This window comes from Macaca fascicularis, chromosome 2 (assembly GCF_037993035.2).
Source record: "Macaca fascicularis isolate 582-1 chromosome 2, T2T-MFA8v1.1".
Classification (NCBI taxonomy): Eukaryota; Metazoa; Chordata; class Mammalia; order Primates; family Cercopithecidae; genus Macaca; species Macaca fascicularis.
The window spans coordinates 158,575,533-158,601,415 of NC_088376.1; the positions used below are offsets into that span (position 1 = coordinate 158,575,533).

Genomic DNA, 25,883 nt, shown 5'->3' on the forward strand with positions numbered 1-25,883 from the left:
AAGGCACACTTGGGGAGGCACCAAGGCAGCTGAATACCAGGGATATAAATGTGGTGGGCAAGAGCCACTTTCCAAATCGCCATGGTGGTCAAAAAAACAAACAAAAAGACTCAGAGAAGGCTGAGAAGGAAAGTCAGTCAAGGAAGAGCAGAAGAGAAGAAATTTTATTTATTTTTCTTCTGAGACAGGGTCTCGCCCTGTCACCCAGGCTGGAGTGCAGGGTGGGGCCATCGTGGCTCACTGCAGTCTTGACCTCCCAGGATCAAGCGATCCTCCTGCCTCAGCCCTCCAAGTGGCTAGGACTATAGGCATGTGCCACCAGCCCTGGTTAATTTTTAAATTCTTTGTAGAGATGGGGGCCTCGCTATGTTGCCCAGGCTGGTCTCAATTCCTGGGCTCAAGCAATCCTCCCACCTTGGCCTCTTGAAGTGTTGGAATTACAGGTGTGAGCCACTGTGCCTGGCCAGGATTTTAAAATGAATATAAATGAGCCTAGTGAAGGAGTTGGGGAGGAGGTGATGGGAGACACTCACATGCTTAATAAAGAGCTGTGCCAATCTGTCTTGCTCCTGGATACACTTTTCCAGTTCCGCCAGGAAAAAACTAAAAGGAGAAAGGGGATAAGAGAAGGAAGCCACATTATTCAGAACTGTATTCTTTCTCAATAATAAGATGAGTGACAGAAGACTCTCCCCTAAGCCCTACCCCTTGAGTCAGATGCAGGAAGAGGATGCAAGTCCTGGGTTCCCAGGACACTGGATCCTCGGGGCAGCGTTAACACTTACTCCTTATGCCAGTCATAAATCTGATGAATATTTCCAAACACGATTTTGTCCTTTCCTCGCATATCCTCAGGGACACCCTTTTCTTCTATTCTCTTCATGAAGCCCTGCAGCAGCAAAGGCAGTGGTTAGTAGCATATTTTCAGAGGAAAGCTTTCTGGGCTGTGCCACACACCACAGCACCCCTGCGAGCCCACACTCTCTGTGTGAGTTTGAGGACAAATGCTTCTATGGTTTCTCACTATTCAACCAGGTCTTTTACCCCCGGTGCAGAGCAAAGGACAAAACTTTTATGAGTTTCAGGATCCCCTTCTTTGTCTCCAGTCCCCTTAAGAAAGCAGAGCACAGAAGAAAACAATAAGCTGTCCCTCTTCCTTCTCCCAGTCCATGTTAATCAGGTCTGTAAAGGCTCAGAATTAGATACATCTGGCCTAGAAGTAAGTCTTAATATGCTAATACTTTATAGTCTATAAAATGCGATCATATAGAATTTCATTTTTGGTTTAACATCAGGTTTGGAGGTTGGACAGGTAGCATTATCTCCATCTGACAGACAAGAAAACCCAGGCACCTGGGTGTTGGATGACTTGTCCCATAATCGCACCGCTGATGTCTGAGTTCCCTGCAGTTCAGCCTCCCAGTCTCCAGATTCCCTTGTCCTCTACTCCTGGGCTGGACTGCGTATGGAAGCTGCTGTACCTCTTCCACCCCCCCAGCCCCACAAAAAGACAAGAATAACTTCCCATAAGTCAAAATTCAGGTCTTCTATATGCCTGGTTAATCTGTTTATCCAAGGTTCAGGTAAGCAAATATAAAACCCTAAGTCAGCAGATTTCACAGGATGGGGACTCAGGTTAAATGTAAGGAAGCAGCAGGCAATGTAGCCATATAATTTGTAGACTTCATGTTCTTTCAAGATGATTAACAATAGGGCTCTAAGTCACTCAAATTAGCCATTTATTTTCTCAGGTTTTTTTTCATCCAAGTGTCTAAGTTCCTCGTAAGTGAATTCCTACCGAGCTAGAGTTGTTTAATTTACTACCAAGTTGACTTTTAACTGTGGACCTGTCAACCTTGCTCATTGGTGGGTTTTCATCTGTGTTTTTGCTAGCTATAACACTTATCCTTAAAATCTATGGAAATGTACAAGCCCTAAGATTCCACTAAGAATGACCTGTTTTATGCCTATGTGGCTCATAGCTCTGAAGAATATATGTCCACATAGTTAAACATCAAAGAAAAGCTCTTAAGACAATAGCTTGGTCACCTAAAACAAAGTGGAATGAGTTCCGCTGTAACCAAGAGGCTCCCCGAAATGCTATAACATTCGGGCCTCTACCTCCCTCTAAATAGCTTATTTCAAGGGGAAAAGAAAAATATTGCCTACATATTCTACTTATTACCATTTTTATTTTCATTTCTGCAAGTGCTCAGACAGTAAAGTATATGTAACCATCAGATTAAAACACCTTGGCCTAGGTAGAGTCCAATGTGCTCCTGGTTGGGTGACCACAGACCCACCTGGAACCCTCTACTTACCTCCACCACAATGCCCAGATCCTTGACATAGTCTTTCTCTGTCTGTACCAGCTCATTCAGGACAAACCTGAGCAGGAGATTAAGAACAATGAGTGTTCCTCTTCATTGTTAAGCCAAAAATCTTTACTTTAAGTTCACAGAAAAGTTACTTTGGCACCTTTATGACAAGACCCCCTAAAACACCCACATTTATCTCCTGGGAAAGATGCTTACGGATGCTTTCCCTACAGAAGGCCCTATTGAAGGGCTGAGGACACCAAGGTCAGAAAGGACGTCCCCAGGTGACATACAATAGTCACACAAAAAATGACACTCAGCACCTAGCATTCTTCTTTCTATTCTTCACGTGTTTCTCCCTCACCTACAACTGAACAATTATATAGACAGAGGGCAGAAAGAATGGCAACCATTTTGGCAAAACTGAGTTCTGAAAGCTTTGAGGCCAGTGTCGGCAGGGGATCAAGATGAGACTTTTCTTCCTTCATTTCAGCTCCATTCTTCACTTCACAAGAGGAGAAAGACAATTTGATTACCAACCTGTAAGTCCTCCAAGACATGGATAGATACCAAGTGAAGCTTTTAAGATATGGAAGTTGCAATTATTCAGATAGGTATCCATGGTAACTGGCCTGGAAGATCCCCAGTCAAGGCCAGAAAGATGGACTGCAGACACACCAAAATCATACCTTTAATGCATCCCTACCTTCTCCAGGATGCAGGATTTAACAATTACAAGGACATTTGCTCTCTTGGTTTCTTTCTTGTTAATTCTTTCTACCACACTATGTGCCACTCCCTTCATCTGGGTTTTCCCATGCTTATAATAAGGTAGGTATTGTAAAGCCTATTTTATATAAATGAAAATGCGGAGACAGAAAGATTAGGTAGCCTGACCATGATTATAAAGTGAGTAGCAGAGCCAGGATTTGAACCCAGTTGTTTAAGAGTCCAAAAACCATGCTCTTTCCCAGCAGCCCACTGCCTGGTAAACTACTCTGACTGGCTCTTGGGAGTCCCTGAAGCCTCAAACCCAAACACTCTTTCTGTCTTTTGTCCAGACGCTAAAGAGCTTTACATAAAATGCTAATAGTTGTGCACAGGGGCAGGGTGGTGCTGTGCAACCTACTGGAGTCACACTCTTCCAATCTGATTGGAACGAGTTTTGCCTGGGACCACACAATTGCATTTTGGGCCCAAGTAGCAGAAGGGATAAAGTTCTGAGATGTCAAAGTGGGACCCCAGCACAAGGGTGGTAACCATTTTGAACCCAGGAGCAATTCATCTGAAATTCTTGCTCTGTATAGCCCCAGAAGCCACCACATTCCTGGGGCTGGGGCCTCTGGGCAATGGGGAGGAAGCAGAGGAACACACGCTTCTTTATCAGTGCACCCAGCACTTCCAACAGCTCCCTCTCCAGCACAGACAATCATGTGTTTTAGGCCACAGGAAGGAACTGGCAAGGCCAAATAAAAGCATTTAAATATATCTTTACCATGGCCCAAGTTACTGCCTAGTAGAAAGTGGCAAAAGAAAACCCACAGGAAAGTTAGAGTGGGAATGTGGGGCTGGGAGGGCCCTCTGGAGATGAAGTCCAGCTCTCTGTCTCCAAGCGATATTTTTATCCTAAGCTATTTGCTGACAGATGAGGACTATCTTTGGCTTCTCAGCCTCTAGAGAAGGGAACTGTATTAGGTGCTGCTAGTGGACCTGTCATCTTTTCCCTTGAAGGGTTAATGAAGTACCTGGGGAAACCACGACGTATTAAAAGACATTCTGAAAAGTGACATCAGGGATTTAAATTGCAGGTATCGCAAGGCAGTGCACAATTAATTGCCAAATGAACTGACAACAAGGCATGTTTTTCATGGTAAGTTCTTATTAGTAGAAGTTATTTACAAACAAATGTTATTCTTTGGTCCAACTAAAATTATTTCAGCTACATGTTAGAACCACTTCTAACCTCCTTTCACAGGGATAGGGAATGGCTGGTCTTCCATAGAAAATCTCTTAGATTCATTGCACCGGCTGTTCTCTCTCTCGAGAACACTTTTTCTCTATGGCTTATTCCTTACCTCCCCCAGTCTTTGTGAAAATGCCAGGGCCATTTAAAATGGCAACATGGCCTCATTTTTTCTCTGGATCTCCCTTACACTGCTCTATTTTTTTTTTCTTTTTCATGTTTCCAACATACTACATAATTAATTTTGTTTATTGTCTGACTTCTCCCACTAGAATTTAAACTTGCCATGAGAGCAAAGACTTTTGTTGTTATTATTTGTCTTATTCAGTGATGTATCCCACTGATGGTACATAACTGGTGTTAGACCAGTATTTGTTGAATGAATGACTAAAACTTGAAGACAAGTAACTCCATTCTCAACTTTTTTCTTCTCCTGGACAAATGACTATTTGTGTTCATCTTTTCTCCGTGGAGCTCTCATTTAACCCTTTGATGCCCTGCTGCCATCTTCTGGATTGAGTCTTGGTTCTCTACACCCCTCAGCCTCTGGCCTCACATATGGTTAACAGTGAAACACCTCTACACCACCCTTTCATCATGACCATAAAGTACAGCAGGATAGAACAAGGATGAGATATAGTAAGAGGAATGAGATACTCTAACAGTTGTATTTCCAGGATAGTTCAGGATGTGAAGAGGTGTGGATTTTGGCAAGAATGAGAAGAGGGAGAAGAGATGAATGAAGTGGGCAAAAGAGACAGCAAACTTTTGTGGCCTATTGTATCTGGACAATGGCTTAAATGACTGCTCAAAGGCCAGTTCAAGCTACATGCTAAGAGTAGTGACTGGCTTTGCCCAGGGTCACCTGCCACCTCAGAGGTCACCTTCCTGACTTAAGCTTTGTTTTGGCTTGACAAAGGACTAAGACATCAGCTCCAACACGGCCTCACCTGTGTAACAACCTGAGAAACTAAGGAGACTCAGTTTTGTGCAAGTCCTAGGAAATTTCCCTTTGGGGATGGCATTTCTCAACCTCTATCCCATTTACCAACTTCTTCAGGTTCCCCTTGAGTACTCACAAAGCTGAGTGGGTAAATATGGAATTACAGGATTTACATGCCACTTGTTTATCTCCACTAAGAAGTGATATGATAGCCCTGCTTTCACACCAGGCCTTCACTGTGATGTTCTCACTTTTGTTTCCTAGGAAACAAAAACTCATAAATAGACACTTTGTACATTTCCAGGTAACAGAAGGACTTGGTCTGACTTATTTTTGCTAGTTTTCCTGTCTGTGGCCAGGCTAAAGGAGTGATGAATTTGAGAGTGAGAGGCAGGCTAATTAACAACAGGGAGGGACCTTTCACACCTGCCTCCCCAATTCTTGCTACTGCTTATAATCTCTCACATGCTGAGCTATGTCTAAGACTCATCAGTAGCTCTGCTTCCAACATAGAGCCAAACCCTAAACAAGAAAACAAAAGTTGGTCAAGTGCGGTGGATCCTGCCTGCAATCTCAGCACTTTGGGAGGCTGAGGCAGGAGGATTACTTGAACCTAGGAGTTCCAGACCAGCCAGGGCAACAAAGCGAGGCTCCATCTCTACAGAAAATAAAATAATTAGCCAGGTATGGTGGTGCACACCTGTAGTCCCAGTTACTTGGGAGGCTGAGGCGAGAGGATCCCTCGAGCCCAGGAGGTCAAGGCTGCAGTGAGCTATGATCATGCCACTGCACTTTAGTCTGTGTGACCAAGCAAGACCTTGTCTCAAAAAAAAAAAAAAAAAAAGAAAGAAAGTTTTGGAGGAGTTCTGCTTTTGTACTAGTGGTATCTGGTATATTCTTGATCAGCTCAAATAATAGATTGACTTCATATCAACATAGATAACTCTTGCATAACATGGGATTGTTCTGCACTATGAATTATATTTTACCACTAACTATTCAAAGTGGAGAAGAAGTTCTCTTGGAACTAATCCCAGAAACAGATGCAAAATTAAAACCTTTGGAGAAGGAGTAGAGACGGGACCTGCTTGGTGGTACAACAGCTCCTTCCTCTACATATAACTTTCCCACATTTGGGGAAATGTTTTCTTAGGTGACCACTATCAGACTTTCTGCCGCAGTCAGAGATTCTCTGATTCTACAGGCCCTCAGTAACAGTCTCATAGTTTCCTCAACTTTACCATTTTCCTTTTATCACCTTGTTTTAAATTTCTAACAGACCTATAACCACAGTTTGTCAGTAATAGCTGCTATCTCACAGAATATACTTTAGCCTAAACTTCAATCAAGTCAGTGCCGAAGTGGCTCAATGTTTATCAGTGCTATGCTGCACAGATCTGACTCTTAGAATGAATGATGTCAGTGGAAACAGCGTGGGGAGCCCCTCTCGAATTCTCCCCAACCTTTGCCCATCATCCACCACACTCACGTGTGCACCACAGGGAGAAATCTGGGGAAGCCACTTACATCCTGCCTCTCAGGGCCTTGGCTTTCTGTTCTTCTTCTGGGTTTCTAGGAGGTGTGGGTGGGGCCATCCCCTCATTCAGGCAGCCCGCAGGGTCTTTCAAGCTCCCCCGGTATGAGCCTCCTTCTAGACTCTGAAAAGAAAGAAAAAACAGCCTTAGAAAAGTGTACTTTGAAAAGTCATTTGGAATCCCTGTGTCCTCCCAGCCTAGCCATAGACAACATGGAAAATCAGTAGCCAAGGCTGTTCTCACCAAACCACAGTGAAGTATTAGGAGACCAGAGACTTTATCCTCCTGCAGCAGGGAGCCCAGAGCTGCCACCTTCTCAGGCAACCAGGATGTACTTGGCATCTATGTGCTGCCAATTTCTCAGACATAATGAAATTGTCAAAGTGACTATCTCTAGGTAAGAGCTCCAGAGGTAATGATAATGATTGCAATTCTATACCAAATATGCAGTTACACAAAACAAGTGAAAAGGGCGAATGTGGTACTATAGAGGGAACTAAGGGTAAAAGAACCTAAATTTGAATCCCAGATCTGCTAGTCACTGAATGATTTATGTGAGATAGCTAAAATTGTTCCATGCTTCAGTTTTTCTCAGTTTTCAAATTAAATCTTCCCTCTCTGCAGATTTCTAAGGAATAGGCAGAGATAATAGCTGTACAACCCCTTTGAAAAGTTAAAAATGTCCTATGATGATGAGGTTTTCCCCTGTCCCCATGGATGGAACTATTAACAATAAAAATACTCAAAATGGAGTCAATCTTAACACTTTTACAAGTGTCCTGGAAGAAGGATTACACAGTGACATTTAGCATTTCATTATGCAAATTGGCAGGAGTAGTGTGGATACACAGTAAGGCTGGAGAGTAAGGTCAAGTTGGGCAACTGTAAAACAAATAATGAGAGACTAATCTAAGGCTATTCTTTATTATTATTATTATTTTAGAGACAAGGTCTCATTATGTTGCCCAGGCTGGTCTTGAACTCCTAGGCTCAAGTGATCCTCCCGCTTCAGTCTCCCAAAGTGTTGGGATTACAAGCATGAGCCAATGCACCCAGCCAGAATATCTCTCTCTCTCTCTCTCTCTCTCTCTCTCTCGCTCTCGCTCTCGCTCTCGCTCTCGCTCTCTGTCCGTCCGTCCGTCCGTTCATCCGTCCGTCTGTCCATCCATCCATCCATCCATCCATCCATCCATCCATCCATCCATCTGTCCATCCATCTATCTATCTTTTTGAGACAGGGTCTCACTCTATTGCCGAGGCTGGAGTGCAGTGGTGCAATCACGGCCCCCTGCAGCCTCGACCTCCCAAGCTCAAGCAATCCTCTCACCTCAGTCTCCCGAATAGCTGGGACAGGCATGTACCACCACATCCAGCTAATCTTTTTTTTTTTTTTTTTTTTTTTTTCCTGTAGAGACAGGGGTCTCATTACGTTGCCCAGGATGGTCTTGAACTCCTGGGCTCAAGTGATACTCCCACCTCAGCCTCTCAAAGTGCTGGGATTACAGGTGTGAGTACACCATGCCTGGCCCTAAACTGCCCTTACAAGATGCCTGTCTAAACCAGCTACTGCAGCTAACAGAAACAGTTTCATTTAGTAGTTTTTGAAAACATTAGCCCTAAGGTTAAAGTCACAAAGATTTTTAAAAATGCAGTCCAAAAAGGTAGTAGGAAGTAAAGGCTTCAGCCTGGCCTTCAGTGAGCTACACTTGGAGTATTTGTCACAATGCTCTTAGTTGCTCTATTTTAACATAGGCTAAACAGAGGTAGAAAAGAAAGGTCCAGAGAAATAAATAAAAAAGCAATGAGGTTCCTGTTGGTCCATTTTATAAAAAAGATGGAGAATATAAATATTTGAATCTGAAAAACATAACACAGCAGAGATATCAAACTTCTTCCATCCCCCTCACCCCCAAACTGACAAAATGTGCCAAGGGCTAAACATGAATTTGTTACCAACACTAGAAACTGAAACTAAGAGGACAGGGTCTTCAAATTTGAGAGAGAATTTCTTTTAACTTGAGATAAAGGTATTCACAGAACAAGTAATCGGCCATGGAAGTTGTTATATCCAGAGCAGCAGTATAGGCTAAAAATATGGAAAGGTCAAGAAGGGTTTAGCTCAATTTATAGATACAGGATCTGTAACCTGTCATTAAGGAAATGAGAGTGTCTGGTGCTGAGGCTTGACAACCAAGCACACAGGCAGGCATTCCAATGACATGTCTCCTGGTGCCATCACCAGAGACAGGCTCCTGGGCAGATGGGCCCAGCTGGTGATTGATTTGATTACATGCCTTTTACTTTCCCTCTCCTTCTCCTCATTGTCCTGTTTCAGCCTTTATTCTGCAGCCTGTTGAGTGGTAGCATGGTGACTGCAATGCCTGGGAAACAAGCCCTGGTTTATAGGCTCACTTGACCATTAGATACTGCTGAAGTTCATTCACAGGTCCATCCCTTTGCCCTTAGAAGAAATGAATGTTTTCCTCTGGTGAATTGCTGCTCAGTGGTATCCTCTGTGTTCCCACCCCTTCCCAGGGTGACATCTCTGCCCACAGGCACTCCCATGGAGCATCCAACTTCTTGTGGTCCACTCTCAACCTTTCTACAGAACAAAGAACATCTGAGGAGTCCATTCTGTCAAATGGGGAAATACTTCCATCTCCTCCTACCTGACCTGTTCTATGAGCAAAGTAGCCCAAGTTATCTCCAGGGGAGGACTCGCTGGGATGGCAACAGTGATAGAGAAGGACAAGAGAAAGAAAGAATTTGGCTAAAGCTATATGCTAGGTAGTCTGCCTAAAACAATGAGTTTGATTTTAATGCTTGTAATAATTCAAGAGTGATTGCCTCTGAAGACCTACCTACCTATGCTAGAGCTGGGATACTGAGCCCCAGCTAAAGGCAACTACAGCTGACCTAAAATTGTCTGTTCTGCTCCTGGGAGAAAAAAGGCAGTGGTGGCCAGGTTTCTGCCACAGTGAGGACTTCTGTCCCACCTGGAGCTCAGGGCACAAGTAGTCTCAGAGGACAAAGGGAAAGGTATATGGGGATAGAGCAACAAATGTTCCCATAGTCGATCCAAGGATGGGGAATAGAAATGCAAATAGATTCAAATATGTGATGAAGTGTGAAGGAAGGTCATCCCCATATTTAAAATGAGCACATTTCCTGGGCGCTGGATCTGAGACCATATACTCATAACCTGCCCCTCCGCTGTGCACCTGTAAACACTCTTTTCACACTCCCTGCACGGCATTCATCACATAGTATTGTAACCACTGATTTGAATTCAGGCAAATATTTATTGAACATCTACTACATGCTAAATATTTGCAAAGTGCTGGAGAAACGAGGATGAATAAGACAAGGCTCCCTGGCCTCCATAATCTAAGCCAAAATCGGTCTCTTGTAGAGAGACAGGGTACAATGGAGGATGAACAAAAGGAGCTGGTGGCTCTATGGTGGGGTGGAGAAGCAAAGGAAAGACTTAATGAAAGAGGCAATGCTCGAACTGAGAACAGATAAATGAGGAGAGTTTCACTGGATATGCCAACGGGAGGACATTCCAGGCAGAAGCAGCATTGTGAATATAGGGTGAAAGAGCGAATGACGTGGGGGCAGCCTGGGAACCTGAAAGTAGCCTGCTGTGGGCAGAGTACAGAGTGTGAGGGAAGGGGGTTGGCAAATAACTGTGTGTTCTGTGAGTCTGGGTGAGTAGGTATTAAAGGAAGAGGGAGTGAGGAGTGAAAATAGAATCCTGGAGAAGTTTGCAGGGATCAGATCATAAGGAACCTTGTCTGCATGGCATTCAGAAGTAGAGACTTGGCTGGGAATGGTGGCTCATGCCTGTAATGCCAGCAGTTTGGGAGGCTGTGGTGGGAGGATCATTTGAGCTCAGGAGTTTGAATCGAGCCTGGGCAACATAGTGAGACCCCACTCTACTAAATAAAAAATAAAAATTAAATTAAAAATAAAGAAGTAGAAACTTTACCTTCTAAGACCAATGATGGGACAGTTGTAAGCAGGGAAATAACATGTTTTAAGACTTAGAAATGTCAGTCTTAATGCTCCAAAGATATTTTCATAATTTGGGACAATGTCTCTGATGTGATAGTAAAGAAAAACAGAACTTAAACTTTAAGTATTCCATGATTAATTATACTATTTTTAAAAGGGTCTAGAAGAAAATATATCAAAATTTCAACACTGAATATGTCTAGATGATGATTTATATTTATACTGTTGTCATTTTTCCAAATTTTTTTGAATAAGCATGTATTTCTTTTATTAGTCAGAAAAGAACTATTAATTTTAAAAAAAAATGGAAAAGAGGCCGGGCGCAGTGGCTCATGCCTGTAATCCCAACACTTTGGGAGGCTGAGGCAGACCGATAACCTGAGGTCAGGAGTTCAAGACCAGCTTGGCCAACATGGTGAAACCCCATCTCTACTAAAAATACAAAAACTAGTCAGATGTGGTGGCACAGGCCTGTATTCCCAGCTACTCGGGAGGCTGAGGCAAGAAATCACTTGAACCTGGGAGGTGGAGGCTGCAGTGAGCCGAGATCACGCCACTGCACTCCAGACTGGGTGACACAGCAAGGCTCTGTCTCAAACACACACACACACACACACACACACACACACACACACACACACACACACAACAGTAAAAGAAAGATCCCTCTAGCAAGAGACGTTAGACTAAAATCTGAGAGGAAATGATTGCCAACAGTCCAGGGAGGAGAGGATTTTGAGCATTAACCCTAGAGACTGCGAGCTCCCTATAAGGAAAATTCTGTGCTTGATTTCAAAGCCTGGTGTACAGGAGGACTCCAAGAATTTATTAAATATGCTATGTAACTCTTGGGAAGGGATCAAAGCTCATGTGATGAGACAATGGGTAAGCTGGCTGGTCCAGTACCACCTACCACACCAACCAATCACCTCTTAGTTGCTCCTCTTTGATAAAAATTTGCATATCACAACTGTTAGGATGGCTATTATGAAAAAAATAAGATATCGGGGTTCAATTTCCAGACAGGGAGACAGCAAAAAAAATAAAAATAAAAAATAAGAGATAACAAATGTTGGCAAGGGTGTGAAAAAAAGGGAACCCTAGTACATGTTGGTGGGAATGTAGATTTGTATAGACATTGTGGAAAACAGTATGGAGGTTCCCAAATAAATTAAGAATGGAATTATTATATGACCCAATAATCCCTCTTCTGGGCATATATTTCTCTTCTGGGTAGGTAATGAAGTCAGCTTTTCTTAAAATATCTGCACGCCCATGTTCATTGCAGTATTATGTACAATAGCATGATATGGAAACACCTAAGTGTTACTGATGGTTAAAGAATCTGTGATACACACACACACACACACACACACACACACAGAGAGAGAGAGAGAGAGAGAGAGAGAGAAATATTATTCAGCCTTAAAAAACAAGCAATGGGGAAAGGATTTCCTATTTGATAAATGATGTTGGGAAAACTGGCTAGCCATATGCAGAAAACTGAAAGTGGGCCCCTTCCTTACACCTTAAACAAAAATTAACTCAAGATGTATTAAAGACTTAAACATTTTTAAAACCTAAAACCTAAAATCCCTAGAAGAAAACCTAGGCAATACCATTCAGGACATCGGCATGGGCAAAAACTTTATGATTAAAATACCAAAAGCAATGGCAACAAAAGTCAAAACTGACAAATGGGATCTAATTAAACTAAAGAGCTTCTGCACAGCAAAAGAAACTATCATCAGAGTAAACAGGCAATCTATAGAATGGGAGAAAATTTTTGCAATCTATCCATCTGACAAAGGGCTAATATCCAGAATCTACAAAAAACTCAAGCGAATTTATAAGAAACAAACAAACAACCCCATCAAAAAGTGGGTAAAGGATATGAACAGACATGTCTCAAAAGAAGACATTTATGTGGCCAACAAACATGAAAAAAGGCTCATCATCACTGGTCATTAGAGAAATGCAAATCAAAACCACAATGAGATACCATCTCACACCAGTTAGAATGGCGATCATTAAAAAGTCAGGAAACAACAGATGCTGGAGAGGATGTGGAGAAATAGGAACAGTTTTACGCTGTTGGTGGGAGTGCAAATTAGTTCAAACATTGTGGAAGACAGTGTAGCGATTCCTCAAGGATCTAGAACCAGGAATACCATTTGATCCAACAATCCCATTACTGGGTATATACCCAAGGGATTATAAATCATTCTATTATAAAGACACATGCACATGTATGTTTATTGCAGCACTGTTCACAATAACAAAGACTTGGAACCAACCCAAATGCCCATCAGTGATTGACTGGATAAAGAAAATACGGCACATATACACCATAGAATACTATGCAGTCATACAAAAGGATGGGTTCTTGTCCTTTGCAGGGACATGGATGAAGCTGGAAACCGTCATTCTCAGCAAACTAACACAGGAACAGAAAACCAAACAATGCATGTTCTCACTCATAAGTGGGAGTTGAACAATGAGAACACATGGACACAGGGAGGGGAACATCACAGACTGGGGCCTGTCCGGGGTTTGGAGGTTAGGGGAGGAATAGCATTAGGAGAAATACCTAATGTAGATGACGGGTTAATGGGTGCAGAAAACCACCATGACATGTGTATATGTATGTAACAAACCTGCATGTTCTGCACATGTATCCCAGAACTTAAAGTATTAAAAACAAAAAAGAGATCCTGCCATTTGCCACAACACAGATGGACCTGAAGGACATTATGCTGAGTGAAATAAGGCAGATACAGAAAGAAAAACATTGCATGATCTCATTTATATGTGAAATATTTTTTAAAAAGGTCAAAATATATACAAAAATATATACAGATAGAAAATAAAACAGTAGTTACCAGCAAGGTGGAAAAGGCAACTAGGAAACGGGCATGTAGGTCAAAGGATACAAAGTAGCAAATCTGTAGCATGAACAGGTCTAGAGACCTAATCTACATGAGGATTATCATTAATAAAATTGTATTTGGAATTTTTGTTAAATACATACATTTAGCTACTCTTTAGGTACTAATTTAGATTTCCACCAAAATTTTATTTAACTAATTAAAATCTAAATTTTAGCTACTCTTGTCACACATACACAAAAAAGTAACTGTGTGACATGACAGATATGTTAATTTACTTCACTACAGTAACCATTCCACCATCTATGGGTATCCCATAACATCATGTTGTAAACCTCAAATATACACAATAAAATTTATGTAAAAAAATAACATATGGTTGTGGCCGGCACTTTGGGAGGCTGAAGTGGGAAGATTGCTTGAGCTCAGGTTCAACGCCAGTCTGGGCAACAAAGCAAGACCTTGTCTCTGCTAAAAATAAAAAAATTAAAACATCAGCCAGGTATGGCGGCACAAGCCCATAGTCCCACTGACTCAGGAGGTTGAGGTGAAAGGATTGCTTGAGCCCGGGGGATCAAAGCAGCAGTGAGCCGAAATCAAGCCACTGCACTCCAGTCTGGGTGACAGAGCGAGACCCTGTCTCAAAAAAACCGAAAACAACAAAAACCTTACATAATATTCTCTGGACATAAAGCATTAGATCTAAGTCATTCCGAGGCAAACTGTTGGTGGGTATAGGGACAATACATAGTTGAAAAGCTGAAGTCTGGATTTTCCAGGCCAGTGACATTTCAGGTTTGTAATTGGGTTAAAAAAATTTTGTGGAGGCTGGGCATGGTGGCTCACACCTGTAATCCCAGCACTTTGGGAGGCCAGTGCAGGAGAATTGCTTGAGGCCAGGAATTTGAGACCAGCCTGAGCAACACAGTGAGACCCTGCCTCTACAAAACAAAAACAAAAACAAAAACAAATTGGTGGAAATCTAAACTTTTACCTTCTTACAAGAACCTCAGGAATTGGCCTGGTGTGGTGGCTCATGCCTGTAATCCCAGCACTTTGGGAGGCCGAGGCGGACGGATCACCTGAGGTTGGGAGTTTGAGACCAGCCTGACCAACATGGAGAAACCCTGTCTCTACTAAAAGTACAAAATCAGCCTGACATGGTGGCACATGCCTGTAATCCCAGAAACTTGGGTGGCTGAGGCAGAAGAATAGCTTGAACCCGGGAGGCAGAGGTTGCAGTGAGCCGCCATTGCACTCCAGCCTGGGCAACAAGAAATAAGAGTGAAACTCTGTCTAAAAAAAAAAAAAAGAACCTCGGGAATCTCTTCCACAAAAGAGTGCTAGAAGAACCCAGTCCCTGGAAACACACACCTCTGCAATGGATACGGTGAGGCCATTATTTTTTCCCATCTGGATTCTGAACTTTTGCTAACTCCACCTGGCTATTGACAAAACAAGTGAATTCTTCTAAAGGGGGCCAAAGCACACACACAAATACAGCCTGGCCATAGCCATGTTCTTCCATGACCCACAAGGCTGGCCCAAGGAGGAGATGAATGCTGTCAAAGTAGGAGAACCAGAGAGCAGGAAGTCTTGCTGAAGCAGGTAGGGCACATTCTCAGGGTGCCAGGCCACTAAGTAGACTAAACAGGAGCTCAGTCCTGGCCAGTCTCTTCTCTAAGGGCAGAGGATTATTAGCCAGGGTCCACTGGGGCCATGCTGAGCCCAGTGAACCATGCCGGTGTGTCACCCGATGATGAGCTTAGAGAGGGGCGGGCCTTCCTTCTTTTCCTTCCCTTCCTTCCTTCCTTTTCCTTTCCTTCCCTTTCCTTCCCCCCTTCCCTCCTTCCCTCCCTCCTTCTTTCCTTCCTTCCTTCCTCCCTTCCCTCCCTCCCTTTTCTCCCCTTCCCTTTCCCCTTCCCCTTCCCTTTCCCCTTTCCTTTCCTTTCCTTTCTGTAGAGACAGAGTCTTGCTTTTGTCACCTAGGCTGGAGTGCAGTGGCGCGATCTCGGCTCACTGCAACCTCTGCCTCCTGGGTTCAAGTGATTCTCATGCCTCAGCCTCCCGAGGAGCTGGGATTACAGGTGCATGCCACCTTGCCCAGCTAATTTCTTTTGTATTTTACTAGAGATGGGGTTTCACCATGTTGCCTAGGCTGGTCTTGAATTCCTGAGCTCAGGCAATCTGCCTGCCTCAGCCTCCCAAAGTGCTAGGATTACAAGTGTGAGCCACCACACCCGGCCTAGGGACTTTCTTTCTAGAGTCTCGATCTTTCATGCCAGGAAGATGGTAGAATTCTGGGGCTCCAGGACTTCAGTTTGGAGATACACTAGATTCTCAAGGCCTTGTTTCTCAAACTTGGGGAATAAAACCAAATTGTATAGACTGTTAAGCTATTACTCTGTAACATTCACCCAACCAATCTATCGCTGGCAAATAGTAAGTTTCCATGTGCCCAGCTTCATACCAAGCTACAAGAGATAAGGATGACACAGTTCCCTTTCCCTGTCCTTCACAAGGCAGTTGAGGAGGCTAAGAATTAACCTTTGTAGATGCTTGATTATCAGTTTACAAAGCCCATTCATACCTACTCAATTATCATCATAACTCTTTTGGGATTAGATTTGAATAGACAGAATCAGCATCACTAATAAGTGAGGTAAAAGAGAACCCCAAGTAGACTAAGTAATTTTCCCAGGACTATACAGTAAGCAGCAGAGGCAGGACTAAATCTTAGGTCTTCTGATTCTTTACACACTCACTGCCAGCAGCAACAGTCCACAGGTCTAGAAAAGGGTTTATTAAAAATCACACAGTGAAAGCAGGGGGAGCTGTATTCCTGGCTTAAAGATAATACTTTAATGCAAAACCCAGAAAAAGAATGTTATCCCTATCTGGGGAGATGGGTGAGCATCCTTTCTTGATAAACAAGAGCACCGATTAAAGACCAAGGCTGGTGGCAAGACCACAGAAGGGCCCATTAACGTCCAGAAGGACTCATTGGCGGGTAGTGAGTCTTCAGAAGTTTTATCTGCACTTCAGATAAACCCTGTCTTTGTTCCTTAACAGTAGGTCTTGTGCAGCAGTGATCCTAACTCACCGAGGCAGAAGCTTTGGTATAACAATGACCATGCAACCATAAAGCACCGGGGGCAGCTCTGGGAGATAGGAACATGGGGGATCTCATGGCCTTTGGGTGGAGCTAGGAAGCCAAATGAATTCTAATGCAGAATTTGGCACCATGGCTTGAGCAACCAACAAAGCACAAAGACTTTAAGGACTAAGTAAAGTCCAAGAATACCAGATGCTCCTGTAAGACGGAATTGAATTCTGTAAAGTGGAAAGAACTTTATTAGTTCTGGCCGGGCGCGGTGGCTCAAGCCTGTAATCCCAGCACTTTGGGAGGCCGAGACGGGCGGATCACTAGGTCAGGAGATCGAGACCATCCTGGCTAACACGGTGAAACCCCGTCTCTACTAAAAAAATACAAAAAACTAGCCGGGCGAGGTGGCGGGCGCCTGTAGTCCCAGCTACTCAGGAGGCTGAGACAGGAGAATGGCCCGAACCCGGGAGGCGGAGCTTGCAGTGAGCTGAGATCCGGCCACTGCACTCCAGCCTGGGTGACAGAGCGAGATTCCGTCTCAAAAAAAAAAAAAAAAAAAAAAAAAAAAAGAACTTTATTAGTTCTTCCTCATATGAAACGAAGAAAACTCCCACCCACAGGTCTAGGTTCTGCCCTCTGGGGTAGCAAAGAGTTAGTTACTCTTTGCAACCTCATTCCCATGGCAGTGCTTCAATTACTAGAAGACAGCTCTTATGTGTCTTCTCCTAACTTCTTCCCATACTTAACCTTGGTTTCCTCAACTTTCCTTCAAATTACATGGACCACATGGTCTGGTTATCTCCTCTGGGCCCCTCCAGTTTGTTCAAGAACATTGTAGAAGGTTGCATTTAGAATAGAATAATAGAATACATTGGCTGGGCATGGTGGCTCATGCTTGTAATCCCAGCACTTTGGGAGGCTGAGGTGGGCGAATCACCGTGGTTAGGAGTTTGAGACCAGCCTAGCCAACACGGTGAAACCCTGTGTCTACTAAAAATACAAAAATTAGCCAGGTGTGGTAGCGTGCCTGTAATCCCAGCTACTCAGAAGGCTGAGGCATGAGAATCACTTGAACCTGGGAGGTGGAGGTTGCAGAGAACAGAGATCATGTCACTGCACTACTCCAGCCTGGGTGACAGAGTGAGACTCTGTCTCAAAAAAAAAAAAAAAAAAAAAAAAAGGAAAGAATAGAACGCATTATTCACACACCGCTCATGACGTGTATGGTCTGAATACCTTTGAATACTATTGCTTCTCTTGATCTGTACATTGTACTTTCGTTAATCAAGCCTGTGATAATACTCGCTATCTTGGCAGCTATCACACAGTTGTACTTAGTCAAATAAACACCCCAGAGCTTTTATGGGCTCTGGATCTTTTCTTCTTCTAAGCTGAAGAACTGATAAGGAATAGGACTAAGAGTCTTGAAGGTGAAAATACAACTTAGTGCTCTCAAGCATGGCTGAGATATTCTCAACCTAGTACTGTTACATTGCTACCCCATGTGGGAAGGGAAGAAAGAGAAAGTCGTGGAAAGGACCAAGAATCAACTTTTGGTAGGAAGATTCTAAGAAACCAAACCACTGCTTCCTTTTTCCTTTCTGTGACGTGAGCTTGGTTTTACATGTTAAGCCAAAGATAGCTCTAATTCTGGGCTTACTGTAGGTCCTCAAGAGTAGTTATTGCTGGAAGAAGTTAAATCCTTCATTATGGCAAACTCACCACAGAAAGGACATTCATTCGACAGACATTTATTGACAGCCTATAATAAAGCCAATCAACACCAGTGCCATCCCACATCCCCTCTTCTCTAGAAAATTTGCTTTGATGGGACTTTTCTATGTCTTTGCTTCTTAGCAGTAGTAGTAGCAAAAGGTAATCCAAAATATAAAAATAAGTGTAAAAGACTTTTTTTTACTAATAGAGCAAAAATAATAATAATAATAATATCCTAAATGACTTACCATCTAGCTAGGGAGGTAAAATGCAAATGAAAACATTCAGATATTTGAACAGATTATGCTACAGAGCTACTTAAGAGCTGTCCCAGGCGGTATGTGGCTTTCATAATTACCATGGGATTACAATGGAAATTTGGCCTGGGCTGGTCAGAGGAGCCCCTGTAGAGAGGAGATTTGAGGAGGACCCTGAATGACCATATGCTCTAGATCAGCAAACATAAGAGGGAGAACATTCCAGAGAAGTGGGGCGATATGAACAAAAACTTGGAGGGAAGAAAGCCAAGTATGAGTTTGAGGATAGCAGAGAAAATAATTTGTTTGGAGCAGAGTTCATCAACCAAATAAATAACTAGATGCTGGAAAGGTAGGTTGGAGAACAGGCTACAAAAATATCAGAATATTAGATAAGTGTGGACTTTATGTATAGGCCAGTGATTCCCAAACTTTGATTATATATCTCTGTCATTGAAAATAATTTTGTTCATGTACCCCCAAACATGTAACTTGTCTATAAATTCTATATCTATGCTACTGTACTATCATTATATACATAAGAAAACACACATAAAACCATTTTAAAATGCTATAAAGAGGCTCAAATATTTTCTTCCCATACCCCAGTAAGTTGTCTTATGTACCTGAGGGCACCCCCACATTGGAGACCACTGCTTATGCAGCCAAGAGGGAGGCAATAAGCAGTGTTTACAGAAGACCAATTTGGGGTGAAGGCAGACTGGGTGGGGAAAGGGCAGGCAATGGCTACTGCAATAGTCCAGGAATGAAGTCAGAGCCCAGGCTCAGATGGTAAAAGAAAAAATACAAAAAAGAAAAAGGATGACTTTAAGAAAAAAATTAAATATAGCATTTGTAGAATGAAGAGGGTATATGGGTTGGTGTCGAGAGGAAGGGAGAGCAAGTGAGAAACACCAGGGAGGGGTCTTTGAAAAGTCAACGTAGTGCCCACAAGACACTTAACTCCTGCTGGTAGGAAAAGGAGAGATGGCAGGAAAACGGACAACCTTCAAGAGTTTGACACTGGGTACCAAAAACAGCAGGGTTTTTTTCTTTTCTCAATTAGAAAGGAAAATTTAGCAGGAAAAAAAATAAAATCATATGTATTAAACCTCATTTATACAGGATATGCTGGGATATTTGAAAAGGGAGTTACTATAGTCAAAATATTAGGTAGCTTTCCATAGAGAGCATCCATCATTTTCCTCTAGCTCCTGGGCCAAGTGATTAATAAGACTGCCCAACAGAAGTCTGGCAGAAGCACAGACATTTATCCTAATGAGAATTGCAGGAAAAGCTAAATGGGTGATATGGATGAGAGTGAAAGAAAGGAAAATGCTTCCAGGTGTCATTCTGTGGTGACACACTTAAATGCAAAAACATGAGTGGAGGAACAGCTCTATCCTAATGAGCTATCTTAAAAAGGGCCCTTTCACCAGCATTATGCCAAAACCCCAAACCTGCTCAGGCTCATCACCTATCCCTCCAATCGGCTGATGGGTCAATGAGACAGTCACAGGCTAGACAGGCTGCCAGTGGCTTATGTTCAGTTTTTCCCACCATGGTAGGGCTAGGCACTGGCTCTCTTAATTTATTGTGGTGAGGTATCCACACACTTTTGCCCATTCCCCTTTATAATCAGCAGTCTACTTTTGAGAGACTTTGCAAGCTGGAAGGCTACCCAAGGTCCCTCATAAAATTTCCTAGTGCTATCAAAGATCCAATCAGTGTGTTCTAGCATCACAGTGCACTAGCTTCTGGGCTAACCAAATATATATCAATCGCTGACTGAATGCCACTTGCCTGTGGGCCACTGGATCAGACTTGCAATGAGTTAAGTTTGTCTTGGATAGTTTTCAACTTTCATCAACGCTGCAGCCCCCAAACAATCTATTAATTCCCTATGCCCATTCCCAAACAAAGTCAGAAAGGACTCTGGGGTACAGTTTTTTAGAAACCATCATTAGCTGCAATCACATAGGAGGAATGAGGACAGGTGAAAGGAGAAAACGGCAGACAGATGCAAGGCTGGAGCAGCATGGAGGTGAGACACACACAGAACTGCCTCCGGGACCCCCACTTACCAGCTTGTTTTTGACCAACTTTTCTATTGCACTGACAAGGTCTGCAGCAGTAGGTACTTCAGTGGAAGCCTGCCGGGCTGCTAGCAAAGAGGAGGACTGCAAGACATCAGGCAGCAGAGGAAAAGCAGATTAGCAAGGAATAAGGAACAGTGATCAGGAAGTAAAACAAAGTCCAAAGTTCAAAGCAGGGAAGGGAAGCAAAGTTCTGTGTTTAGAGGGAACAGGTGACAGACGGAGAACAGAGTGGGTGTAATACAGGCTTGCCCAACCCCTTATCAGAAATTCTAGCCAGCAGCAAATGGATGGGACTAGGCTATCCTTAGGCAAGCCTATGAAGGAGGGGAGAGGAGGAATCACTGACTTCCTGGGAGGCCTACAGGCCAGGGCTGCACCTACTGACAGCAACAGCTTGGAGGGTGGGGGCTGCTGCTCTGTGGGCAAACAAGACTTTAGCCACTACACAGTTGCCTGTTGCTGTTTCAGGGTGTGAAGGATTCAATAAACTCAGCCTCCAGTGTGTCCAAAAAAGGGAAAGAGTCCTTGCTTTACTATAGCCTTAAATATAGATCCTTATTATGTGTCTAGCAAAAATGCTAGGGGCAGGACCCTTAGTGACCAGCAAGCTAGATACTCCCTTCCTATATTCTCTCCCTCTCTCTTCCTCTCCGCCTCTGCCCCTGACACACATACACCCTTACCCCTCCACAAAGCACAGCTGGCTCTGGTAAGGCCCCTGAACCGGAGCACTAGGAAGTAATAAAAGACTTTAGCAGGAGTCCTGAAGCAGCCAGGAACTATCCTGTTCATAGTAAAGAGAGACGACTCCAGGACCTTCCTGTGTCCCCTTTCCCCTGCGCCAGCGATGAGGAGTTGTCTGTGTGGTGGTTTGGTCAATGGTTTGGGGCTTCCTGCTCACTGAAGGACGGTGGTTTTTTGTTTGGCTTTTTCTTCCTTCTTCTATCTGAGAAGAAACTGGGGCAGAAATGGTTAACCCCCTACAGTACGTGTGTGCTTTTACTTCCAGCTTATCAGAGCAGAGGGCAGTGGTGTTCCCAAGGCCAGGACACAGGCTCCTTTGAGTGTGCCCCTTGGGTTAGAGGAAAAGTTTCAAAAATGAAGCTTCTCATCTAATCTAAGTTACTTTATTAAGTCTTTGCTTCTGAGATGGGAGGAAAATAATTATAATTAAGGAAGATATAATAATATTATTTTTCTGTCTTGGGGAATGCAGGAAAAAGCTTACGTCTATGTGGAAAATCAAGTTATCCTCTTTTTAATCTAGTAGTCCTACTCCTGGAAATTTATTCCAAGGACAGAAGTCAAAAGAACAAATGCTTTATATACACAGTGATCTGTATGTAGTAGTATTAGCCACAGTAGCAAACAATGGAAACACCCTGTTACGGTGTCCCCAACAGGCTGATCAAACACATTACGGAACAGAAAATAAGCAAACTTTTCTCCAGCTATGAAAATTACAGCTAGGAAGAAAACAATTAATGCAATTTTAGGAAATGGTAGCAAATAAAACATTGGACATATCATATGCATATTATAATTGTAAAAGTAAAACGTACACACATATGAAAAAGATTAGAAGGAAACATGGAGAAGACAATTGCACAATATTACAATGGTGAACTTTTAAAAATTCCTTTGACAGTGTTGTAAAAATTGTTTTAATAAATCCAACTCCATTTGTTAGATGCTCTGAAGTTCATCCCACTCCCAAACATTGATAAAAACACACAGAAATCAAACAAGCAGGAATAAGGAGAATTCGTGTATCTGAAAGGAGACTGTTGCCATCTGCCCCATTTCTGGGTAAGGAAAAGGCTACACAAATAAAGGTAAGCCAGAATTCTCAGTTAAAAATTATCCAGAAACAATGTAACATCCATTTCTGTAAACAAGCTGTGTTTGAAGGAATTAGAGAGGGTGGTGACCTTATGCAAGCAGGGCCCTTGCACAGAGGGCTGTGTGAGACATGGGCACCCTACTCCCCAGGCCACGATCGCTGTTTATAAAACACATTACAAGTAGGCAGGGTCTCATTCCCATCTCAAGGTGAAGCACCAGCACTTCTGTCTCAGAAACGCAGGATGGCATAACACCGGCCTTCCTACTATGTTTCTTCCCAGTGATCCAGAGTCAAAGATCTGGCCCTGAAGACAGGGCCACCAACATCACCTAGGAGGGGCCACGACTAGGTGAGTCACATCATGGGGGCAGCTGCCACATCTCAGAGTCCCTAGACTCTGTCCTTCCAGCCTTCCAGAGGAAGACTTCAGTTAATGTCTGTGGGTTAACAATTCAAATGCAAAGCAGAGAGAATTAAAATAAGAACTGAGATGTCACCAGAAAGGACACATCCGCAGACAGTGCTTTTTGAATTGTGTGCTCGATGGTACTACAGAGATTTGTTTCCTGCTTACACTTGCTGGGCACCTCCTGGAGGGAGGCTGTCCCACTACAGGACAGAGCACTAGAGAGCACAGGAGAGCCTGGAGGGACAGGTAGGCAAGCCGCCGCATCCACTACCACCACTGCAACAAAACAGCACTCAAAAAAGCAAATTGAAAGTGACGTACAGTCAAAACCCAAAACTGCCACTTCCACGTCTAGAGTCGAAGAGAATCAGCAACACTTAAGGCAAGAAAAACACAGTGACATGAAAGCAGGGCTGCAAGGAGACTGAGTGGCAAGTGAGGGAGAACACAAAGCTGCCCCAAGCCTCGGGTCAGTACCTGGAAGTACATCTAACCCACGCTTCTGCTCCAGAACAATTGGGATGATCACCGGGTGACTGGAGACACAGGGAGCATCGATAAAATACCAGTGAGCCTCTGTATGCCAGTGGGCCAGGGAATCTTGCAAAGCAAAGACAGGCAATTTCGCATATGAGGTTTGTCCACCTTTGACAATAACTTCCCCTTAGCAGCATCTCCATTTCTCATACTGTCATTGCAAAATTTGACCAACACTGGGCTTGACTGGTAGCTACCACTAGTTAGAGTTTAGAGTTAAGTATAGGGAATACAACTAACATGTAGGTTGTACAGTCAGGTATGACAAAATGGTTGTGGACTGGGACTACCTGGAATTGCTCCTTTTAGGATGTGCTGCTTCCAAAGACAGAACCATTACCTTTTATCAACAGGACAAGACACCAGGCAGATTCCCACTTTGAGAATTCTGCACACACCCCCTCCACAGCCTAGAATGAAGCTGGACCTCCAGGGTTGGGGAAGGGACACCTACCAAATAGAGACACAATTGACAACAGCATGGATTCATGCAGAGGATGAGATAACATGGGAGAAAGAGTACGACTACCCCCATCACACACAAAAAACAAAATCACGCCCTGCACATTGCTCTTTTAAGTGAGAAAGGAAAGAAGTTCTACCATTTCATCCTGTGTAGGGTCGTTGTCAAAAATCTTCATAGGCGGTGGGAGGGGTGTGTGTGACTCTTCATCCGGCTCATCTTCACCCCAACCTTTCTTGCTCTTCTAGAACAAAAGAGCAGCATTAGTTACTGTGTCACAAGCTAAACATGCCAATGGTTCTGGACTTGACATTAACAAAAATAATACATAGGAGGACAGTTCCTCCCTCAACTCACTCCTAACTGTTCAGTCACAATTTCCTCTTTTGAAACATGGATACACCTGCTTATTTCAAATGAGAGTGAGCACCAATGGGGAACACACACACACCCCCCAAAAGAAGCAAAACCAGCAACTATCTATCTTATTGATTAGCAAGAAAAGAAAAAGCTGGAAGTAGTCAGAGAGAGCCTAACTTTTACATTTTTGTAAAAAATGCCGCCAGGCTCAGCTGCCATTTCCAGAGGGAGAAATGGCAGGTAGCATAAAATCACAACAAGAGGGAGTCTGGTTACACATCACAAAGAAGTTCTTAGCTACATTAGTGATTAGAGCAGGATTGTGTGCCAAATAAAACAGGTATCTCATTTCCCCAACCAAAACATATCCAGTGTCTTTTGGTTACAGAATCTCAGCTTCGTCCAGCCTAACTTTGGCTACGGTCTCTCAAACCTTCCAGTACGGGTATTCATTAGTTTTCATGAAGGCCCATTTAATCATTGGCTGACTTCCTGATTAAAGTTTTTCTTTGAGCTGAGACCCTGCCTATTGTAATCTTCATCTGTTCATCTGGAGTAACTCTGGATGGCGTATTCTTTTTGATGTGTGGCACTGCTCAAGAGACTTGAAAACAGCTATAATCTTCCAGCATAGTCCTGTTTCCAAAGTGAAACAATCTTCATTCTTTTATTCTAAATATAAACAGGTCTAGCTGGTTTTAATGTAGTCCTTAGTAGAGGTAGGGAACTAATGACCAAATGACTCCCCTCAGGCCCAGGTCCTATCTCCAAATCTGGCAAATGGTTTCTGTCTGCTGGATGTCTTAGGTGCTAGTCAGTTTCTGAATCGACCACAAATCAAACTGGCCAATGTCTTTAGAATAAAATGAATCCAAATCACTTAGGCTCAAGACAACACACTAGTGGAGATTTGAGATGGCCTAGTTGACAAAACCTGAGGAAGGAGACATGTCAGAAGGCCCCCCTGATGGACAACTCTGGGGCCCCATGTAAGTACCTCATCAGCGCTGTCACCCTGAGGGGTTGTCTCATCCCCAGGCTTGGGAGATCCCAGGTCAAAGCTCTTCCGACCATCCCGAACTTTCTTCTGCTTTTTGATGTTTCCATCTGCTTTCCCGCTGTTAAGCCGACGCACAGGACTCGTCAGCCACTTCTTAAGGGTGTTGGTGGAGCGCTTGGGACCCGGGGAACTATGGATGGAGTTCAGGGAGGGCTGGGCCTGCAGGTTGGCCACGGACTCGGACTTGCCTCCATTCTCACTTGAGGAATGAGAGTATGCATCTGAGGAAAAGGGACAGACACAGCCATGTCAGAGGCAGTGAAGGCAGGCCGCAAACCTGGGAGTGAGACAGCTCCATCCTCAGGAAGCTAGGGCACAAGGCAGAATATCCAGGCCAGCTGTAGACCCCAGTCCAGAGAACCCTCT

General features: G+C 43.5%; 1 protein-coding gene across 38 annotated transcripts in view; it reads right to left on the bottom strand.

The window, feature by feature from the left end:
• Positions 1–25,883, bottom strand: part of KALRN (kalirin RhoGEF kinase) — a 694,928-nt gene that overhangs the window by 64,801 nt on the left and 604,244 nt on the right. For 21 of the 38 annotated variants that reach the window (XR_012431622.1, XR_012431621.1, XR_012431624.1 and 18 more), the window contains 7 exons: positions 25,455–25,738; positions 24,237–24,341; positions 20,828–20,923; positions 6,752–6,882; positions 2,322–2,388; positions 786–889; positions 534–603 (listed from right to left, as the gene is read on the bottom strand). Coding sequence is in view for 31 of the 38 variants with exons in the window: in XM_015446332.4 (XP_015301818.2) it covers positions 534–603; positions 786–889; positions 2,322–2,388; positions 6,752–6,882; positions 20,828–20,923; positions 24,237–24,341; positions 25,455–25,738 (857 nt within the window). In the remaining 7 variants the exon portion in view is untranslated. Of the gene's footprint in view, positions 1–533; positions 604–785; positions 890–2,321; positions 2,389–6,751; positions 6,883–20,827; positions 20,924–24,236; positions 24,342–25,454; positions 25,739–25,883 lie in introns of those variants that run through there. The other 17 variants (XR_012431625.1, XM_074033267.1, XM_015446333.4 and 14 more) reach the window with 4 other exon arrangements.